Source organism: Phocoena sinus, chromosome 2, assembly GCF_008692025.1.
Source record: "Phocoena sinus isolate mPhoSin1 chromosome 2, mPhoSin1.pri, whole genome shotgun sequence".
NCBI lineage: Eukaryota > Metazoa > Chordata > Mammalia > Artiodactyla > Phocoenidae > Phocoena > Phocoena sinus.
Genome location: NC_045764.1, coordinates 13,092,095 through 13,112,002, shown reverse-complemented (window position 1 = coordinate 13,112,002; position 19,908 = coordinate 13,092,095). Strand labels below are relative to the sequence as shown.

The 19,908-nt window shown below is 36.5% G+C and overlaps 1 protein-coding gene across 2 annotated transcripts in view; it reads left to right on the top strand.

Moving 5' to 3' along the window:
• Window positions 1–18,064, top strand: part of SPAG6 (sperm associated antigen 6) — a 75,926-nt gene extending 57,862 nt beyond the window's left edge. The window contains exons 9-11 of one of the 2 annotated variants that reach the window (XM_032623497.1): window positions 1,560–1,676; window positions 3,595–3,740; window positions 17,628–17,942. In XM_032623497.1, coding sequence (XP_032479388.1) covers window positions 1,560–1,676; window positions 3,595–3,740; window positions 17,628–17,697 — 333 coding nt within the window. In that variant the 3' untranslated portion in view covers window positions 17,698–17,942. Of the gene's footprint in view, window positions 1–1,559; window positions 1,677–3,594; window positions 3,741–17,627 lie in introns of both variants that reach the window. The other variant, XM_032623498.1, reaches the window with a different exon arrangement.
• Window positions 18,065–19,908: the final 1,844 nt, after the last annotated feature.

Here is a 19,908-nt window from a genome sequence, read left to right as displayed (position 1 = left end):
TTAAAGAAGATCTGAATAAATGAAGAGACATTCCATGTTCACAGATTGGAAGATTCAATATTGTTAAAATGGCAATTCAATATTGTGAAAACCATCTACATATTCAATACAATTCCTGTCAAAATCCCAGCTGGCTTTTTTCCCCCCAGAAGTTGAGAAGCTGATCCTAAAATTCATATGGAAATGCAAAGGACTCAGACTGGCCAAAACAATCTTGAAAAAGAAAGACTTACACTGCCCAACTTCAAAATTTATTATAAAGCTACAGGAATCAAGATAGTGTGGTACTTGCTTACAGAAAGACATATGTATCAATGTAGTAATTGAATTGAAAATCTGAAATAGACCCTTTTATGGTCAGTTGATTTTTCACAAAGGTGCCAAGGCAATTTAATGTTAAAAGGATAGTCTTTTCAGCAAACTGTACTAGGATAATTATTATATCCTCAGACAAAAATATTAATTTGGACCCATGTCTCATACAATATACCAGAATTAACTAAAAATGGATTTTATTTTTCTGTTCAAATATAAGAATTTAGACTATAAAACTCTTAGAAGAAAACATAGAAGTAAATCTTTTTAACCTTGGATTAGGCATTGATTTCTTAGAAGTGACGCTTAAAGCACATGTAATAAAAGAAAACATTGATAAATTAGGTTTCATCAAAATGAAAAACTTGTATGCTTCAGAAGACATCACTGAGAAAATGAAAAGACAAGCCGCAGACTTGGAAAAATTATTTGCAAATCATATATTCAAGCAAGGACTTGTATTCAAAATATATAAAGAACTCTTACAACTCAATAATAAGAGGACAACCCAACTAAAAAAGATCTGAATAGACATTTCACCAACAAAAGATCAATCAGCACATGAAAAGATGTTCAACATCATTAGTGACGATAGAAATGCAAATCAAAACCATAATGAGATATTACTTTACACCCACAAGAATGTAACTATAAACGGTCACAAGGTTTCTTTGGGGATGATGAAAATGTTCTAAAATTAGATTGTGGTGATGGTTGCACAGCTCTGTAAATTTACTAAAAATACATGGATTTTAAAATGAGTGAATTTATGGTATGTAAATTATATCTCAATAATGTTGTTAAAAAAATCTTAAACCCAGAACTTGACAAGTAAACAAAATCTTAATTAACTAATATACTAATATTTCTTTCATGCTGGATAATACAACTGATTATTAATCATGATATACATCCTGATCTAGAAGCTTATAGTCAAAAATCAAGTATATTTCTTGTTGAAGGATAGTGAAGCTCAGTGGATTTCTAGTGTCATTAGAGTTCTTGATTAATAAGTTGGCAGTCTATCACCAACTTGGAACTGTTAGAATTGGAGTAAGGCTGTCTGCATGGTACAGTGGATGTGATCTCCGCTATCCCGCTGGTAGACCTGGTCACCAACAGCAGTTAAGTTCATCACAAGCTCTTCACTTCATTTTCAAATTCCAGGAACACAAGACATGAATTCTTGTCAAGCTTTCATTGATTACTTACTTTGGTATGTATTTTGCTTTGTATTTCAATAGAGTAAAAAAGCCATAAAGAACATCCTACAAAAATGCACCTATTTACCAGCTCTCGAGCCATTTCTGTATGATGCTCCTCCCAATATTCTGAAGTATGTGGTTGGACAGTTCAGTAAGGTAAGACATGCTCTCTTAGCCTAGAAGTGGGGGAAGAAAATTGAAATGGGGTATTAACTTGTTGCTTCTGCTGGGTCAATGTTTTTTTCTGTAAGATGGGGCAGGGTTTTACTACTTAACTTTCACCTATCATATTGACACGGAAGGTAAAATAAGTTAATAAAATTAACATAAGCTAATAAAATTCACACATAAATAATTCACACTTTCTTCTTCCTCACATTTTCCTCACAGCCTCTGTACTGTCTTTTTTATGTTCTTGGAGAGTAAAGAGTCAACATATAAAAACCTCATAGCACAGATAATTTATACTGAGAAGTGACTTTTGGTAATTTTCCCAGTGTCTGTTAGTTTCACTCATCTGGGAACACTGCGAAGATCTTATAAAGAAAAGGAAAAAGTCTCTGAGTCACTGAAATATTTTTTGCAATGTGCATGCACTTTACCGGAGTTGCTTTGAGACAGTCACTTGGAGTGTATTGACTTATTCTGTGAACAGTTTTAACAAACGTGGCTGTCATATTTCTTAGACCACTGCAGATTCAAGGTAGTGAGGTAGAAAGGTCAAGCTGCTGGAAGGGGCTCAGCCAGTGGGACTGACTGCTGAAAGCAGAGGCTGAGAGAGAGTGAGTGCGTTCTCACAGCTGTGGATGGCCAGGAGGGGGACCCTAAACTATCAACTGTGTTCAGGAGGTTGGGTTTAAGAAAACAGGGTCTTTGGAATTAGTATCCCACTGTGGCCGTGAGCCCAGGCTCTGGAGCTGGGGTGCCTGGATTCCCCATTTACCAGCAGCAATACCTTTAGCAAGTCTTGACCTCGCTAAACCTTAGTGTGATTACCCATAAATGGGGTTAATAAAAGAACCTATTTATAGGGTCACTGTAAAGGTTAATGAGATGTTATATATAAAGAGTTTAGCTTAGGGCTTCCCTGGTGGCGCAGTGGTTGAGAGTCCGCCTGCCGATGCAGGGGACACGGGTTCGTGCTCCGGTCCGGGAGGATCCCACATGCCGCGGAGCGACTGGGTCGGTGAACCGTGGCCGCTGAGCCTGCGCGTCTGGAGCCTGTGCTCCACAATGGGAGAGGCCACAACAGTGAGAGGCCCGCGTACCACAAAAAAAAAAAAAAAAAAAAAATTATGTGGCAAGTGCACAGATAGGGGTTTAACAGAATTCCATGAGAGAAGAAAAGTACCCAACTCATCCTGGGAAAAGAGAATAGGGCTATCCCAGAGAAAGTTTCTTAAAGGAGGTGACATCTGAGCTGAGTCTTAAAACATAAGCAAGAGTGGGAATTTCCTGATGGTCCAGTTTCCACTGCAGGGGGGACTGGTTCGACCCCTGGTTGGGGAACTAAGGTACTGCATGCCACGTGGCATGGCCAAAAAAAAAAAGATAAGCAAGAGTGAGCCAGGTAATGGGGGAGGTGTGTGGAGGGTGGAAGGGTATTCTAGGAAGAGGAAACAGCATAGGCAAAGGCAAGAAATGGTTTGGACACACCCTTTGAGATTATTGAAATAAAATTTAGCATAGAGGTTGGTAGGGAAGAACGCTGGAGAGGTGTTTAGGACCTGAGTCACAGAAGGCCCTCTGTGCCTTGTTAAGGAGCTTGGAGAGACCTTCAGTTTGTATAAGAGAAGAACGGATACGGCTTTACCTTGCATGTATATGAGTGGCTCTCCATTATCTTTGCTCCTGTTCATTGCCTTTATTCCATCTCCACAACATAAAAAGTTAAGAAATTTCTAAAAAGGCTGCATTTTACTTTCAATGATCAGCAAATTTAGGCTCGTTATGGTGCAGGTATATTGGACATAAATTCTCTTATGCATTTCCTCAGATATATTATTGCTTTTCAGTAGTAAAAATCCAACTTGGAAAAGAAAAGCTGACATTTTTATGTGCTTCACTTTTCAAGGTGCTGCCGCATGATAGCAAAGCTCGACGACTTTTTGTAACGAGTGGTGGACTTAAAAAGATTCAAGAGATAAAAGCAGAACCCGGATCTCTCCTTCAGGAATACATCAACAGTATTAACAACTGTTACCCAGAAGAAGTAGTAAGGTGGGAAAAATGGACTTTGAGAAGGTCAAAGTTATAATGTAGTTTTTCAGTTCTCAAACCTAGATTTTATATCTACTGTGTCAAAATGTGGACTTTGAAATAGCACATAAGACCAGTGTATACTTCTACTTCTCTCTTGATCTCTTTTATCCCTCAAATTAAATGATGTTCTGATTGACACATACATTTCCACATCAAACTGGAATGCCATTTGAGATATTTCTGTACTAATTTAATACATGCTTTACTAAAGAGTACCCAGACACAGAGTTCAAAGTAAATTAACTATCTTTAATATTAACCTGATTTAGAAAGAGTCTGATTTTCATAGTTCCCTGCATATTATTTCTCTGCCTTAAGCTCCATTCATATCGGTGAGAGTATTACAAATAAGAAAGAGATGTTGCATGGCAAAAAGAAAGTTACTATCTATATTTGAAAAATTTAAATGAATAATGTTTTTTATGAAATGCAGATGCTTCATAGTAATGCAGCAGGAAGCTTTTCTCAAGATTAATTTTTTTAATGAGGTTGGTTTCAGAGCACTAAACCTAAGTCTCAGTCCCTGTAAGCCTAAAAGAGAACTATACCACTAAACCCCAAATAAATAAAAACAAAGTTACCAAGTACAGATAGAATTATTAAGCAACTGAATCTTGAAAAGTGTCCACAAAACATGCAGAATTAAAGGCTATATTTATCTATATTTTTCTAATACTATACTCATTTCTTATTTTCTCTTAATATTAGAGATTACAAATTCCAATTTTTTAAATTTGTTATAATTTATATGTTATGTAAACTATTCTTCCTATTTATCTTTCTTCAATTTATTTATTTTTTAAACTTTTTATTTTTTATTGGCATATAGTTGATTAACAGTGTTGTGATAGTTTCAGGTGTACAGCAAAGTGATTCAGTTATACATATACATGTATCTATTCTTCAAATTCTTTTCCCATTTAGGTTGTTACATAATATTAAGCAGAGTTCCCTGTGCTATACAGTAGGTCCTTGTTGGTTATCCATTTTAAATACAGCAGTGTTTACATGTCAGTCACAAACTCCCTAACTATCCCTTCCCCTCACCCTTCCCGCCTGGTAACCATAAGTTCATTCTCTAAGTCTGTGAGTCTGTTTCTGTTTTGTAAATAAGTTCATTTGTGTCATTTCTTCTTAGATTCCACATATAAGTGATATCATATGATATTTCTCTTTCTCTGTCTGACTTAACTTCACTCAGTATGACAATCTCTAGCTTGGTCCATGTTGCTGCAAATGGCGTTATTTCATTCTTTTTAATGGCTGAGTAATATTCCATTGTATTTATGTACCACATCTTCTTTATCCATTCCTCTGTTGATGGACATTTAGGTTGCTTCCATGTCTTGGCTGTTGTAAACAGTGCTGCAGTGAACACTGGGGTGCATATATCCTTTTGGAGCATGTTTTTCTCTGGATATACGGTCAGGAGTGGGATTGCTGGGTCATATGGTAGTTCTATTTTTAGTTTTTTAAGGAACTTCCAGACTGTTCTCCATAGTGGCTGTACCAGTTTACATTCCCACCAATGGTGTAAGAGGGTTGCCTTTTCTCCACACCCTCTACAGCATATATTGTTTGTGGATTTTTTGATGATAGCCACTCTGACTGGTGTGAGGTGATGTCTCATTGTAGTTTTGATTTGCATTTCTCTCATAATTAGTGAGGTTGAACATCTTTTCATGTGCTTCTTGGCTATCTGTATGTCATCTCTGGAGAAATGTCTATTTAGGTCTTCCACCCATTTTTTGACTGGGGTTGTTTGTTTTGATGATATTAAGCCACATGAACTGTTTATAAGTTTTGGAGACTAATCCTTTGTTGGTCACATCATTTGCAAATATTTTCTCCCAATCTGTGGGTTGTCTTTTCATTTTGTTTATGGTTTCCTTTGATATGCAAAAGCTTTTGAGTTTAATTAGGTCCCACTTGTTTATTTTTGTTTTTATTTCCATTACTCTGGGAGTATTCTTCCTATTTAATGTCAGTGGTTTTTAATACATATGGTAACATTGATTTTAAAAGCACAAAAATAATTTTAAGATTGAAATTTGTTTTATATTCACATATACTCTGCCAGTAAGTTCTTTCCAGAGGTGTACAAGTTCATTCACTTTGGGGAGATTTATGAGAACTTCTTGACCAAAAGAGTTCCAATAAATTAGCTTTGAAAATATTAATACATATAAAGTACATCAAAGGAGTAGTATATCATAACATGTATATATACTATGTATAATATATAAATAAAATAACATACCAAAAAGGTTGTATAACATATAAATATGTGTGAACCCACTAAATGAAGGAAATATGAAAACCTTTTATGAAGAAAATAAAGTTAATTTTTGTGCATGGAATATATGTCCCTTCAGGAAGAATGCTATTTTTTACATAAGTTTAAAATAACTTTCTATGCAATTTTCTAACATAAACAGAATTATAGAAAAATGGAAGAAGTGAACTAACTGGTCCCCCAAATGGAGTGACCTATTAGAATTGACCAATGGTAAGGTGCTTTCTTGAATAGAAGTCTTCTTTCCACTAATTTCTAGGATTAGTTTACAGGGCACCAGGGGAAATAAAAAACTCTGTCGTGTTAGAATTTGACCTGGTTCTTTGTCAAAATACCATTGTAAAATTTCCACTTCTCATATTCTGGGATCTGGCTAATTATCATGAAGAATTTTGGTTAGCTGGCTAATTTTTTCAAGTTTCTGACATATATTTTTTTAAAGCATTGGGCTCTATAGAACTTACAGGAGTTTTATAGAAATCTCTGAAAATTTGCCTTCCTATGAAAGCAGACAGATATAATCTCAAAATTGTTTAATTTTTGCTGTCATAATTCTCAAAAATGACTTGGTGACTATTTTAGAATTATTCTTTGTAAGACAGATTATCAGTGGATACATTCTCTCTGCTGGTTTTAGCCTGAACATTTATTTCAATTGCCTTCTAATTTTAGTAATCTTTAAAAATGTTTAATAAAGGTGGTTGGTATGATGAGAGGGAAGGCGCCCAGGACGAGATGTTAGAAGACATAAGTTCTAATCCTGGGCCACTCCACAGCTGTTGTCTTCTGGATCTCTGCCTAAACCGGGGGGCAAGGCATGCATACAGTCTTCCGTTCAGCACATGTCTGGTGTGATAACAGGTATTACAGTAACCTAAATTCTACATGGGTCTAGGATGAGTTAACTCCCCTATATTCTTAAAGGCCAGGAAGAAGTAGGGTGATAGCCAGAGGAAAGGCATTTCCAGTTCTTTTTTGGAGGTTCATTTTGGTTCTTTCATGAGGAGTATGGCTAAAAGCTTGGACTTAGGTATCAAACAGATCTAAGTTCCTATCTCAGTCCAAACGACTTGCTAACTGTGACTTTGAAGATATTACTTAACCCTCTTAACCAGTTTTCTCATGTGTAAAATGTGAATAATTACCTACTTCACAGAGTTGCTATTAGGATTAAGTGAGAGGCTATTAGGATTAGCCACAGGGTTTACAGATAGGAAGAATTCAATTCAGTAAATATCTGTTATTGTCCTCAGTGGGCACCCCTCTTCTTGTTCTTTTTTTCTTTTTTTTAAAGTTGAAATACAGTTGATTTACAATGTTGTGTTAGTTTCTGGTGTACAGCCAAGTGATTCATATATATATATATATATATATATATTCAGATATATTCATATATTCTTTTTCATATTCTTTTCCATTATGGTTTATTACAGGATATTGAATATAGTTCCCTGTGCTATACAGTAGGACCTTGTTGTTTATCTATTTCATATATAGTAGTTTGTGTCTGCTAATCTCGAACTCTGAATTTATCCCTTCCCCATCCCCTGCCCCCACTGGTAACCATAAATTTGTTTTCTATGTCTGTGAGTCTGTTTCTGTTTCGTAAATAAGTTTGTATCATATTTTAGATTCCACATGTAAATGATATCAAATGGTATTTGTCTTTCCCTTTCTGGCTTACTTCACTTAGTATGATAATCTCTAGGTCCATCCATGTTGCTGCAAATGGCATCATTTCATTCTTTTATATGGTTGAGTTGTATTCCATTGTGTGTGTGTGTGTGTGTGTGTGTGTATACTAAATATTTATCTGTTCATCTGTCAATGGACATTTAGGTTGTTTCCATGTCTTGGCTACTGTTAATAGTGCTTCTATGAATATTGGGGTGTGTGTATCTTTTCAGATTATAGTTTTGTCTGGATATATGCCCAGGAGTGTTATTGTTGGATCATATGGCATTCTATTTTTAGGTTTTAAGGAACCTCCATGCTGTTTTCCACAGTGGCTGCACCAATTTACATTCCCATCAACAATGTAGGAGGATTTTTTCTCCACACTCTCTCCAGCATTTGTTATTTGTAGACTTTTTAATGATGGCCATTCTGACCAGTATGAGGTGATATCTCACTGTAGTTTTTAGTTGCATTTCTCTAATAATTAGCAATGTTGAACATCTCTTCATGTGCCTGTCGGACATCTGTGTGTCGTCTTTGGAGAAATGTCTACTGAGGTGTTCTGCCCATTTTTTGATTGGATTTTTTGTTTTTTTTGTTATTGAGTTATATAAGCTATTTGTATATTTTGGAAATTAAGCCCTTGTTGGTCGCATCGTTTGCAAATGTTTTCCCCCAGTCCATAGACTTTTCATTTTGTGTACGGTTTCCTTTGCTTACAGAACCTTATAAGTTTGATTAGGTCCTATTTGTTTATTGTTGCTTTTATTTCTGTTGCCTTGGGAGACTGACCTTAGAAAACATTGCTACAATTTATGTCAGAAAATGTTTTGCCTATGTTCTCTTCTAGGAGTTTTATGGTGCCATGTCTTATATTTAAGTCTTTGAGCCATTTCCAGTTTATTTTTATGTATGATATGAGGGAGTGTTCTAACTTTATTGATTTACATGTGGCTGTCCAGCTTTCCCAACACCAAGGAGACAGATATTCAGGTACAAGAGGGTCCCAAACAAGATAAACCCAAACACACCTACACCAAGGCATATTATTCTTGTTCTTTTTTCTATCCATGTTGTCACATTATTAGCTAGATCAAATTTAACATTATAATAATAATGGAGAAACTTATATAGCAGCACATGGCCACTTATTTTTTCACTATTTGTTTTGATGATAAATGCATAGTAAGCAAATATTTGTTTCATTTTTGCAAGTATAAAAGACATAAATAAAGATTGTTCTGAGTAGATTTAAATTGCTTTTAATTGCTAAGGGAGGAATTCCAAACTTTTTCCTGATGAGAAGCTACTTTTGAATTCCTTAGCGACCAAAGGACAGACAGCATAAGCAAGAAGAACTACAATCCTGCAGCCTGTGGAACAAAAATCACATTCACAGAAAGATAGACAAGATGAAAAATCAGAGGGCTATGTACCAGATGAAGGAACAAGATAAAACCCCAGAAAAACAACTAAATGAAGTGGAGATAGGCAATCTTCCAGAAAAAGAATTCAGAATAATGATAGTGAAGATGATCCAGGACCTCGGAAAAAGAACGGAAGCAAAGATCAAGAAGATGCAATAAATGTTTAACAAAGACCTAGAAGAATTAAAGAACAAACAAACAGAGATAAACAATACAATAACTGAAATTAAAACTACACTGGAAGGAATCAGTAGCAGAATAACTGAGGCAGAAGAACGGATAAGTGACCTGGAAGACGGAATGGTGGAATTCACTGCTGTGGAACAGAATAAAGAGAAAAGAATGAAAAGAAATGAAGATAGCCTAAGAAACCTCTGGGACAACATTAAACGCAACAACATTCGCATTATAGGGGTCTCAGAAAGAGAAGAGAGAGAGAAAGGACCAGAGAAAATATTTGAAGAGACTATAGTCGAAAACTTCCCTAACATGGGAAAGGAAATAGCCACCCAAGTCCAGGAAGCGCAGAGAGTCCCATACAGGATACACCCAAGGAGAAACACGCCAAAACACATAGTAATCAAATTAGCAAAAATTAAAGACGAAGAAAAATTATTGAAAGCAGCAAAGGAAAAATGACAAATAACATACAAGGGAACTCCCATAAGGTTAACGGCTGATTTCTAGCAGAAACTCTACAAGCCAAAAGGGAGTGGCATGATATACTTAAAGTGATGAAAGGGAAGAACCTACAACCAAGATTACTCTACCCGGCAAGGATCTCATTCAGATTCAATGGAGAAATCAAAAGCTTTACAAACAAGCAAAAGCTAAGAGAATTCAGCACCAGCAAACCAGCTCTACAACAAATGCTAAAGGAATTTCTCTAAGTGGAAAACACAAGGGAAGAAAAGGACCTACAAAAACAAACCCAAAACAATTAAGAAAATGGTCATAGGAACATACATATTGATAATTACCCTAAATGTGAATGGATTAAATGCTCCAAAAGACACAGGCTTGCTGAATGGATACAAAAACAAGACCCATATATATGCTGCCTACAAGAGACCCACTTCAGACCTAGGGACACATTCAGACTGAAAGTGAGGGGATGGAAAAAGATATTCCACGCAAACGGAAATCAAAAGAAAGCTGGAGTAGCAATACTCATATCAGATAAAATAGACTTTAAAATAAAGAATGTTATAAGAGACAAAGAAAGACACTACATAGTGATCAAGGGATCAATCCAAGAAGAAGATATAACAATTATAAATATATATGCACCTAACGTAGGAGCACCTCAGTCCATAAGGCAACTGCTAACAGCTCTAAAAGAGGAAGTCAACAGTAACACAATAATAGTGGGGGACTTTAACACCTCACTTTCACCAATGGACAGATCATCCAAAATGAAAATAAATAAGGAAACAGAAGCTTTAAATGACACAATAGACCAGATAGATTTAATTGATACTTATAGGACATTCCATCCAAAAACAGCAGATTACACTTTCTTCTCAAGTGCACACGGAACATTCTCCATGATAGATCACATCTTGGGTCACAAATCAAGCCTCAGTAAATTTAAGAACATTGAAATCATATCAAGCATCTTTTCTGACCACAACTCTATGAGATTAGAAATGCATTACAGGGAAAAAAACGTAAAAAACACAAACACATGGAGGCTAAACAATATATTACTAAATAACCAAGAGATCACTGAAGAAATCAAAGAGGAAATCAAAAAATACCTAGAGACAAATGACTATGAAAACACGATGATCCAAAACCCACGGGATGCAGCAAAAGCAGTTCTAAGAAGCAAGTTTATAGCTATACAAGCCTACCTCAAGAAACAAGAAAAATATCAGATAAACAATCTAACCGTACACCTAAAGGAACTAGAGAAAGAAGAACAAACAAAACCCAAAGTTAGCAGAAGGAAAGAAATCATAAAGATCAGAGCAGAAATAAATGAAATAGAAACAAAGAAAAAGATAGCAAAGATCAATAAAACTAAAAGCTGGTTCTTTGAGAAGATAAACAAAATTGATAAACCATTAGCCAGACTCACCAAGAAAAAGAGGGACAGGACTCAATTCAATAAAATTGGAAGTGAAAAAGGAGAAGTTACAACAGACACTGTGGAAATATAAAGCATCCTAAGAGACTACGACAAGCAACTCTATGCCAATAAAATGGACAACCTGGAAGAAATGGACAAATTCTTAGAAAGGTATAACCTTCCAAGACTGAACCAGGAAGAAATAGAAAATATGAACAGACCAATCACAAGTAATGAAATTGAAACTGTGATTAAAAATCTTCCAACAGTGCTTCCCTGGTGGCGCAGTGGTTGAGAGTCCGCCTGCCAATGCAGGGGACACAGGTACATGTCCCGGTCCGGGAGAATCCCACATGCCGCCAAGCGGCTGGGTCCGTGAGCCATGGCCACTGAGCCTCCGTGTCCAGAGCCTGTGCTCCGCAACGGGAGAGGTTGTGACGGAGAGAGGCCCGTGTACCACAAATAAATAAATAAATAATCTTCCCACAAACAAAGTCCAGGACCAGATGGTTTCACAGGTGAATTCTATCAAACATTCAGAGAAGAGCTAACACCCATCCTTCTCAAACTCTTCCAAAAAATTGCAGGGGAAGGAACACTCCCAAACTCATTCTGTATGAGGCCACCATGACCCTGATACCAAAACCAGACAAAGATACTACAAAAAAAGAAAATTACAGACCAATATTACTGATGAATATAGATGCAAAAATCCTCAACAAAATACTAGCAAACAGAATGCAACAGCACGTTAAAAGTATCATACACCATGATCAAGTGGGATTTATCCCAGGGATGCAAGCATTCTTCAGTGTATGCAAATCAATCAATGTGATACACCATATTGACAAATTGAAGAATAAAAACCATATGATCGGGGCTTCCCTGGTGGCGCAGTGGTTGAGAGTCCGCCTGCCGATGCAGGGGACACGGGTCTGTGCCCCGGTCCAGGAAGATCCCACATGCCGCGGAGCGGCTGGGCCCATTAGCCATGGCTGCTGAGCCTGTGCGTCCAGAGCCTGCGCTTCGCAACGGGAGAAGCCGCAACAGTGAGAGGCCCGCGTACTGCAAAAAAAAAAACAAAAACAGAAAACCATATGATCATCTCAATAGATGCAGAAAAAGCTTTTGATAAAATTCAACACCCATTTATGATAAAAAATCCTCCAGAAACTGGGCATAGAGGGAACCTACCTCAACATAATAAAGGCCATATATGACAAACCCACCACAAACATCATTCTCAGTGGTGAAAAAATGAAAGCATTTCCTCTAAGATCAGGAGCAAGACAAGGATGTCAACTCTCACTGTTATTCAACATAGTTTTGGAAGTCCTAGCCACGGAAATCAGAGAAGAAAAAGAAATAAGAGGAATACAAATTGGAAAAGAAGAAGTAAAACTGTCACTGTTTGCAGATGACATGATACTATACATAGAGAATCCTAAAGATGCCACCAGAAAGCTACTAGAGCTAATCAATGAATTTGGTAAAGTTTCAGGATACAAAATTAATGCACAGAAATCTCTTGCATTCCTATACACTAATGATGAAAAATCTGAAAGAGAAATTAAGGAAACACTCCCATTTACCATTGCAACAAAAAGAATAAAATACCTAGGAATAAACCTACCTAGGGAGACAAAAGACCTGTATGCAGAAAACTATAAGACACTGATGAAAGAAATTAAAGATGATACCAACAATGGAGAGATATACCATGTTCTTGGATTGGAAGAATCAATATTGTGAAAATGACTATACTACCAACGGCAATCTACAGATTCCGTGCAATCCCTATCAAATTACCAATGGCATTTTTTATGGAACTAGAAGGAAAAAATCTTAAAATTTGTATGGAGACAAAAGACCCCAAATAACCAAAGCAGTCTTGAGGAAAAACAACAGAGCTGGAGGAATCAGACTCCCTGACTTCAGACTATACTGTAAAGCTACAGTAATCAAGACAATATGGCACTGGCACAAAAACAGAAACAGATCAATGGAACAAGATAGAAAGCCCAGAGATAAACCCACGCACCTATGGTCAACTAATCTATGACGAAGGAGGCAAGGATATACAATGGAGAAAAGACTGTCTCTTCAATAAGTGGTGCTGGGAAAACTGGACAGCTACATGTAAAAGAATGAAATTAGAACACTCCCTAACACCATACACAAAAATAAACTCAAAATGGATTTGAGACCTAAATGTAATACCAGACACTATAAAACTCTTAGAGGAAAACATAGGAAGAACACTCTTTGACATAAATCACAGCAAGATCTTTTTTGATCCACCTCCTAGAGTCATGGAAATAAAAACAAAAATAAGCAAATGGGACCTAATGAAACTTCAAAGCTTTTGCACAGCAAAGGATACCATAAACAAGATGAAAAGACAACCCTCAGAATGGGAGAAAATATTTGCAAACGAATCAATGGACAAAGGATTAATCTCCAAAATATATGAACAGCTCATGTAACTCAATATTAAAAAACCAAACAACCCAATCCAAAAATGGGCAGAAGACCTAAATAGACATTTCTCCAAAGAAGACATACAGATGGCCAAGAAGCACATGAAAAACTGCTCAGCATCACTAATTATTAGAGAAATGCAAATCAAAACTACAATGAGGTATCACCTCACACCAGTTAGAATGGGCATCATCAGATAATCTACAAACAAGAAATGCTGGAGAGGGTGTGGAGAAAAGGGAACCCTCTTGAAGAATTGGTGGGAATATAAATTGATACAGCCACTATGGAGAACAGTATGGAGGTTCCTTAAAAAACTAAAAATAGAATTACCATATGATCCAGCAATCCCACTACTGGGCATATACCCAGAGAAGACCATAATTCAAAAAGACACATGCACCCCAGTGTTCACTGCAGCACTATTTACAATAAGCAGGTCATGGAAGCAACCTAAATGCCCATTGACAGGTGAATGGATAAAGAAGAAGTGGTACATATACACAATGAAATATTACTCAGCCATAAAAAGGAACGAAATTGCGTCATTTGTTGAGACATGGATGGATCTAGAGACTGTCATACAGAGTGAAGTTAAGTTAGAAAGAGAAAAACAACTATCGTATATTAATGCATATATGTGGGACCTAGAATAATGGTACAGGTAAACCGGTTTGCAGGGCAGAAATTGAGATATAGATGTAGAGAACAAACGTATGGACACCAAGCGGGGAAAGTGGCGGGGGGGTGGTGGTGGTGGTGTGATGAATTGGGCGATTGGGATTGACATGTATACACTGATGTGTATTAAATTGATGACTAATAAGAGCCTGCTGTATAAAAAAATAAAATTAAGGCTTCCCTGGTGGCGCAGTGGTTGAGAGTCCGCCTGCCGATGCCTGCCGATGCAGGGTACACAGGTTCGTGCCCCGGCCCAGGAAGATCCGACATGCCGCAGAGCAGCTAGGCCCATGAGCCATGGCTGCTGAGCTTGCACGTCCGGAGCCTGTGCTCCTCAATGGGAGAGGCCACAACAGTGAGAGGCCTGCGTATCGCAAAAATAAATAAATAAATAAAATAAAATTAAATTTTAAAAAATTTAAAAATATTAAAAATAAAATTAAATCAAATAGAAAAAAAAATCAGCAATTCCTAAGAACTTAGAAACAGAAGCCAATTTTACTATTTTCTTATTGTTTGTAAAAGTAATTATCTTAAGTGACTTAACACAATATTTTAAGTATAATTCCATTTTTGGAGTACATTCTGAAGACAAATGTACAAAGAATCAAAAAAAAAAAGTCTACCGATAATATATGCTAGAGCGGGTGTAGAGAAAAGGGAACCCTCATGTACTGTTGGTGGGTATGTAAATTGGTGGAGCCACTATGGAAAACAGTATGAAGTTTCCTTAAATAAAAATAGACCAAAAAAAAAAAACCAAAAGAATTCCTTAGCATCAGACAGATTCTAGCTGGAATGAGATTTCTGACAGTTAATGGATAACTTGATGTACTTATTTATGGGTCCATACACTGAGATACATACGTGGTCTGTATGCATTTATGAGAAGTTAGGTAGTGATAAATGTACACCCTGCTGAGAGGGTGAGAAGTATAAGTCCTGAGCACATTTCCTTCCCCGTGGGGAATCCTGGAGATGTGGCATCGCTGAGGTCCCTGGAGAGACAGGTATACAGTGGCAATTAGCTTGGCAATTAGCCAGGTAAAACCTCAAGAATTATAGGTAGGTCCTAATTTATTTATTGGGGACCTTTATTTTAAAGCAATACTGTCCAACAGAAATATAATATTAGCCACATATGTCATTTAAAATTTTCTAGTAGCCCCATTTTAAAAAGTAAAATGAAACAGGGTAAATAAATATTAATGATATATTTTTGTTAGCCCAATATATCTAAGCTTTATAATTTCAATTTGTAATCAGTATAAAAATTATCAATCAGCTATTTTACATTTTTTGTACTAAGTTTTTGAAATCTGGTGGGTATTTTATCACTTATAGTGCATCTCAGTTCAGATATTAAATTTCATTGGAAATACATGATCTGTATTTAGATTATATAAAGTTTACAGTTGAAAAAGTAGATTCACAAGTTGTTCCAAGCACACCTAAAATTTTTCTAATAACTAATTGAATATCAGTTATTAATATTTTTAATTAAACTTAAATATACAAATTCAGTTCCTCAGTCATATTTCTAGGACTCGAGAACTACATGTAGCTAGTGGCTACCATATGAAACAGCACAATTTTTAAAGTTTTCGTTTTTCTAAATCCACTTTCTACCATTTCTATAAAAAGTACCTATCTCATGTCTAACACATTTATAAGACCCAGGGAGGTGAGGCCTGCTTAAAATTTGTGACTAACTCAGAGAGAAACAGTTGTAACTCCCTTGATTTAGGAATACTTTGAAGAGACTCACTGTTGAGGGACAATTTTTTTCAAGGGTAGGAGGCCTTTGGTGGAGATACATTCTTTAAGGTAGCTCTTTATGTATGCGTGTGTCTGTTTATCTATGACTGCCGATAAGCACACTGTTGAGAAAACACAGTTTTATCCATGTTAGCTTGACAAATTGTGGAAGAAATTAATAAAAATTATGAGTTTTTAAGTCAAGCATCTGAGGATAGGTAAAGCTTATTAACAAAGGATAAAGCAAGTCTTGAATATTAGGTTTTATTTGGAGAAAACACCTTAGGAGGTTTAATTATTTTGAATGTTTTAGAAAATTTTCAATTATACTTACTAGATTTTTTATCCATTTAGCATATTCTAGAATGTCTGACAAATTTTATTTGACATACTTTTATATGCATATAGATTCTTTTCATGGTATATGAAGCATCTCACAATGCATTAATCAATATATATAATACCTTTATGCTATATATTTTATAAAATGATAAATTTATAAATGTAAATTTATAGTACTATAGATGCCCAAAACCAACGAAAAGGATTTATTTCCTAGGTTAGTATGATGAAGTATTTGTAAACTATTTATTAAATAGCTGTTTAATGTGAATTATACTCCCAGAAATTTTTGTTTTTATGGGTAGCCAGATCTGATTAAAACATATGTTGAGGGCTTCCCTGATGGCACAGTGGTTGAGAATCCGCCTGCCAATGCAGGGGACATGGGTTTGAGTTCTGGTCCAGGAAGATCCCACATGCCGCAGAGCAACTAAGCCCATGTGCCACAACTACTGAGCCCGCAAGCCACACCTACTGAGCCCTTGTGCCACAACTGCTGAAACCCATGCACCTAGAGCCTGTGCTCCGCAACAAGAGAAGCCTCCGCAATGAGAAACCCGTGAACCGAAATGAAGAGTAGCCTCCGCTCGCCGCAACTAGAGAAAGTTTGCGTGCAGCAACGAAGACCCAACGCAGCCAAAAATAAATAAATTAATTAAAAAAAAAACATACGTTGAGAATAATCTGTAGGTAGTAAGAATGCGGAAGTTGATTAGTAATGATAGACTGTGTTGTCTAACTTAAAAAAAAACCTATTAGCTACGATCATGAAAGCAACATCAGTCACTTGACATAATGAAAACAGAGTCTCTGTAATAAAATACTGTAATAAAATACTGATCCAAGTTCCCGGCTTTGAAAATACACCTTTGCCTTTGCATTGATATCCCTTAAATGTTTGCTGTTTATCTGGCAGTCTTGTGAGCTGTCGTTCTCTTCCTTGATCATCTCTACCCTCATGCACAAAGCATTCCTGGAGCATAACTGGTCAGTGTATTATTAGAGGTTTCACTCGAGAATTATTTCAGACAAATACCTTATATTAAATCTTTTTTGCCTACTGTGCCGAATCTTTTCACAAAGATCTAATAGAAAATTTTCTTTTTCAGGTATTATTCCCCTGGATATTCAGATACACTTCTGCAGAGAGTGGACAGCTATCAACCGTTTACTAACTGAGAAAAGTTACATTTTTATACTTGAGTTCACAGCAGAGTATTTATGAATGATAGTTGTTAAAGCTCTTTCTAAATATTTGAACTAAATACATTCTAGATTTAATCACTGTGAAAAACCTTTGGATATTTTCTAAATTTATGGAATACTTTAAAAATTAGTGGCTTGAATGTATGAGGAACTATTCATGGTCATTTGCATAGGATATGCTCTAAAGGTAAATTTTTAAGACATTAAAGGATCTAAGGTATTAGTTATTGTTCCATTCAAGACCACACACACACACACATACACACACACACACACACACACACACACACCCTTCCAACTAGATACAGATGAAAGATGGTGTTCAAAAACTCTTAATTATGGGCTTCCCTGGTGGTGCAGTGGTTGAGAGTCCGCCTGCTGATGCAGGGCACACGGGTTCATGTCCCGGTCTGGGAAGATCCCACGTGCCGCGGAGTGGCTGGGCCCGTGAGCCATGGCCGCTGAGCCTGCGCATCCGGAGCCTGTGCTCCACAGCGGGAGAGGCCACAACAGTGAGAGGCCTGCGTACCGCAAAGAAAAAACACCTTTTAATTATTTTGCCAGTTCCTCACAGGCACAGGCAAGGAAGGCTGGCCTTGCAAATTCCACAGTAGGATATCCAAGGGAAGTACTAGCTGAAAGAAGACACTGATGACGAAGTACAGGGCATTTGAAAGACATACTGATGCTGGTTACACAAATGTGTTAGCCGAACACATGGAATCTATCAATAACCTGCCAGGTTTTCCTAAAATTTAGGAAGTCTCCTCTTCATCCTAAGCTTCCTAAACCTCTTCTTACCCTATCTAAACTGTTCCTTACCTTTCCTGGGGCTGGACGGGGTAGTAGTCAGTATTAAGCACTATACTATTGCAGGCATGCTTTCCATTTTCATTGAAAGGTTTCTTCTTAGTCTAGCCCTGCTCATGAATAAACAAGGAAGCAAACAAATAAAATGGGTCCTCCGTGTTCCCTTGTCCTAGCTTCACATTCCCAGGTTTCAAAAGTCAGATTTTCAGGGATTTAAGGAAAAATTTGAAAAGAATACTGTCCGACTCAGAATTTACATTTTCACAAACGGAGCTGAAAGGAGGGTAAGAGGGAGTTGTGATAAAATTTTAAATAAAAACAGCACTAGAAGTGTCCTTTTCATTTTTCCTATGTAGTGTTTCTGACCTTGGGGAATATGTGATTAGACTCAGGAGTCTTGGTTAGTTGGCAACTGTGTCTTTTTTTTAATCTAAAGGACATTCTTTACAGTGATCTCCCCTGGAGGCCTGGAGAGGAAGTAAATGGTAACCAGAGAGCCCCTTGGACACCCTGTTTCCAGTCTAGTTGGCCTTCAGGTTTCCTTCTCAGACTCTTTTTTTTTTCCCCTCTCAAAAGAAACCTACCCATTTATTTTTGGTATTTTCTGGATTCATCTCTGTCATCATTTCCTAACAGTACATAGCTTTGTTGTATATTTTAAAATTTCATCATACCCAAGATTACCCCATTTCTTTTTGCCTTGTATCAGTCTAGAATTGCCTGCAGTTTTTTTTTGAAAAGGGCCTATTTTGTTTCCTTGCAGTAATCTCTTAGATCCATTGCATAAGGAAATGTAATCTTTATCCTCAGTTTTGTAGCTTCCCTTTCTCTCCTTCCTGCCTGCCCAGCTTCTCTTATGAACCTTTGAACAAACTGAGAAAATAAAGGTGGTTTCCATCTTTCTTCATTAATAATGACAGAAATTAGTCCATCTGCTATAAGACCTCCTCAAATGTTATGGGAATGGTGAATTTCCTGTTATGTATTTCTTGCTATTGTATGTTGTATTTGAAATTTTTCACTTCTTAAATCATTTCATACTTATCAAATAGTTTTAAGCTAAGAAAAATAAAAATATTTAGAGGAATTTGAATGGGTGCTTTAAGTTGTTCATATGCAATTTGGAAAATATATGCTATGAAATGTTTCTTGACATAAAACACTTAAAGCAAAATGAAACTTTCTTTATTCTTTGCGAAGTCTATTATGAGACTTTAAAAAAAATATTTTCTATTTGTGCTAGAGGAAAAATAGTGTCTCTCACTGATGGTATTCTTTGTTATTTTCACTCCTGGTTTGGATTTTGTCAATTCCAATCCTCTGTTTCCCCTCCCCACCCCCTGCAGTTTATTTAAAATTCAACTATCATTAGGA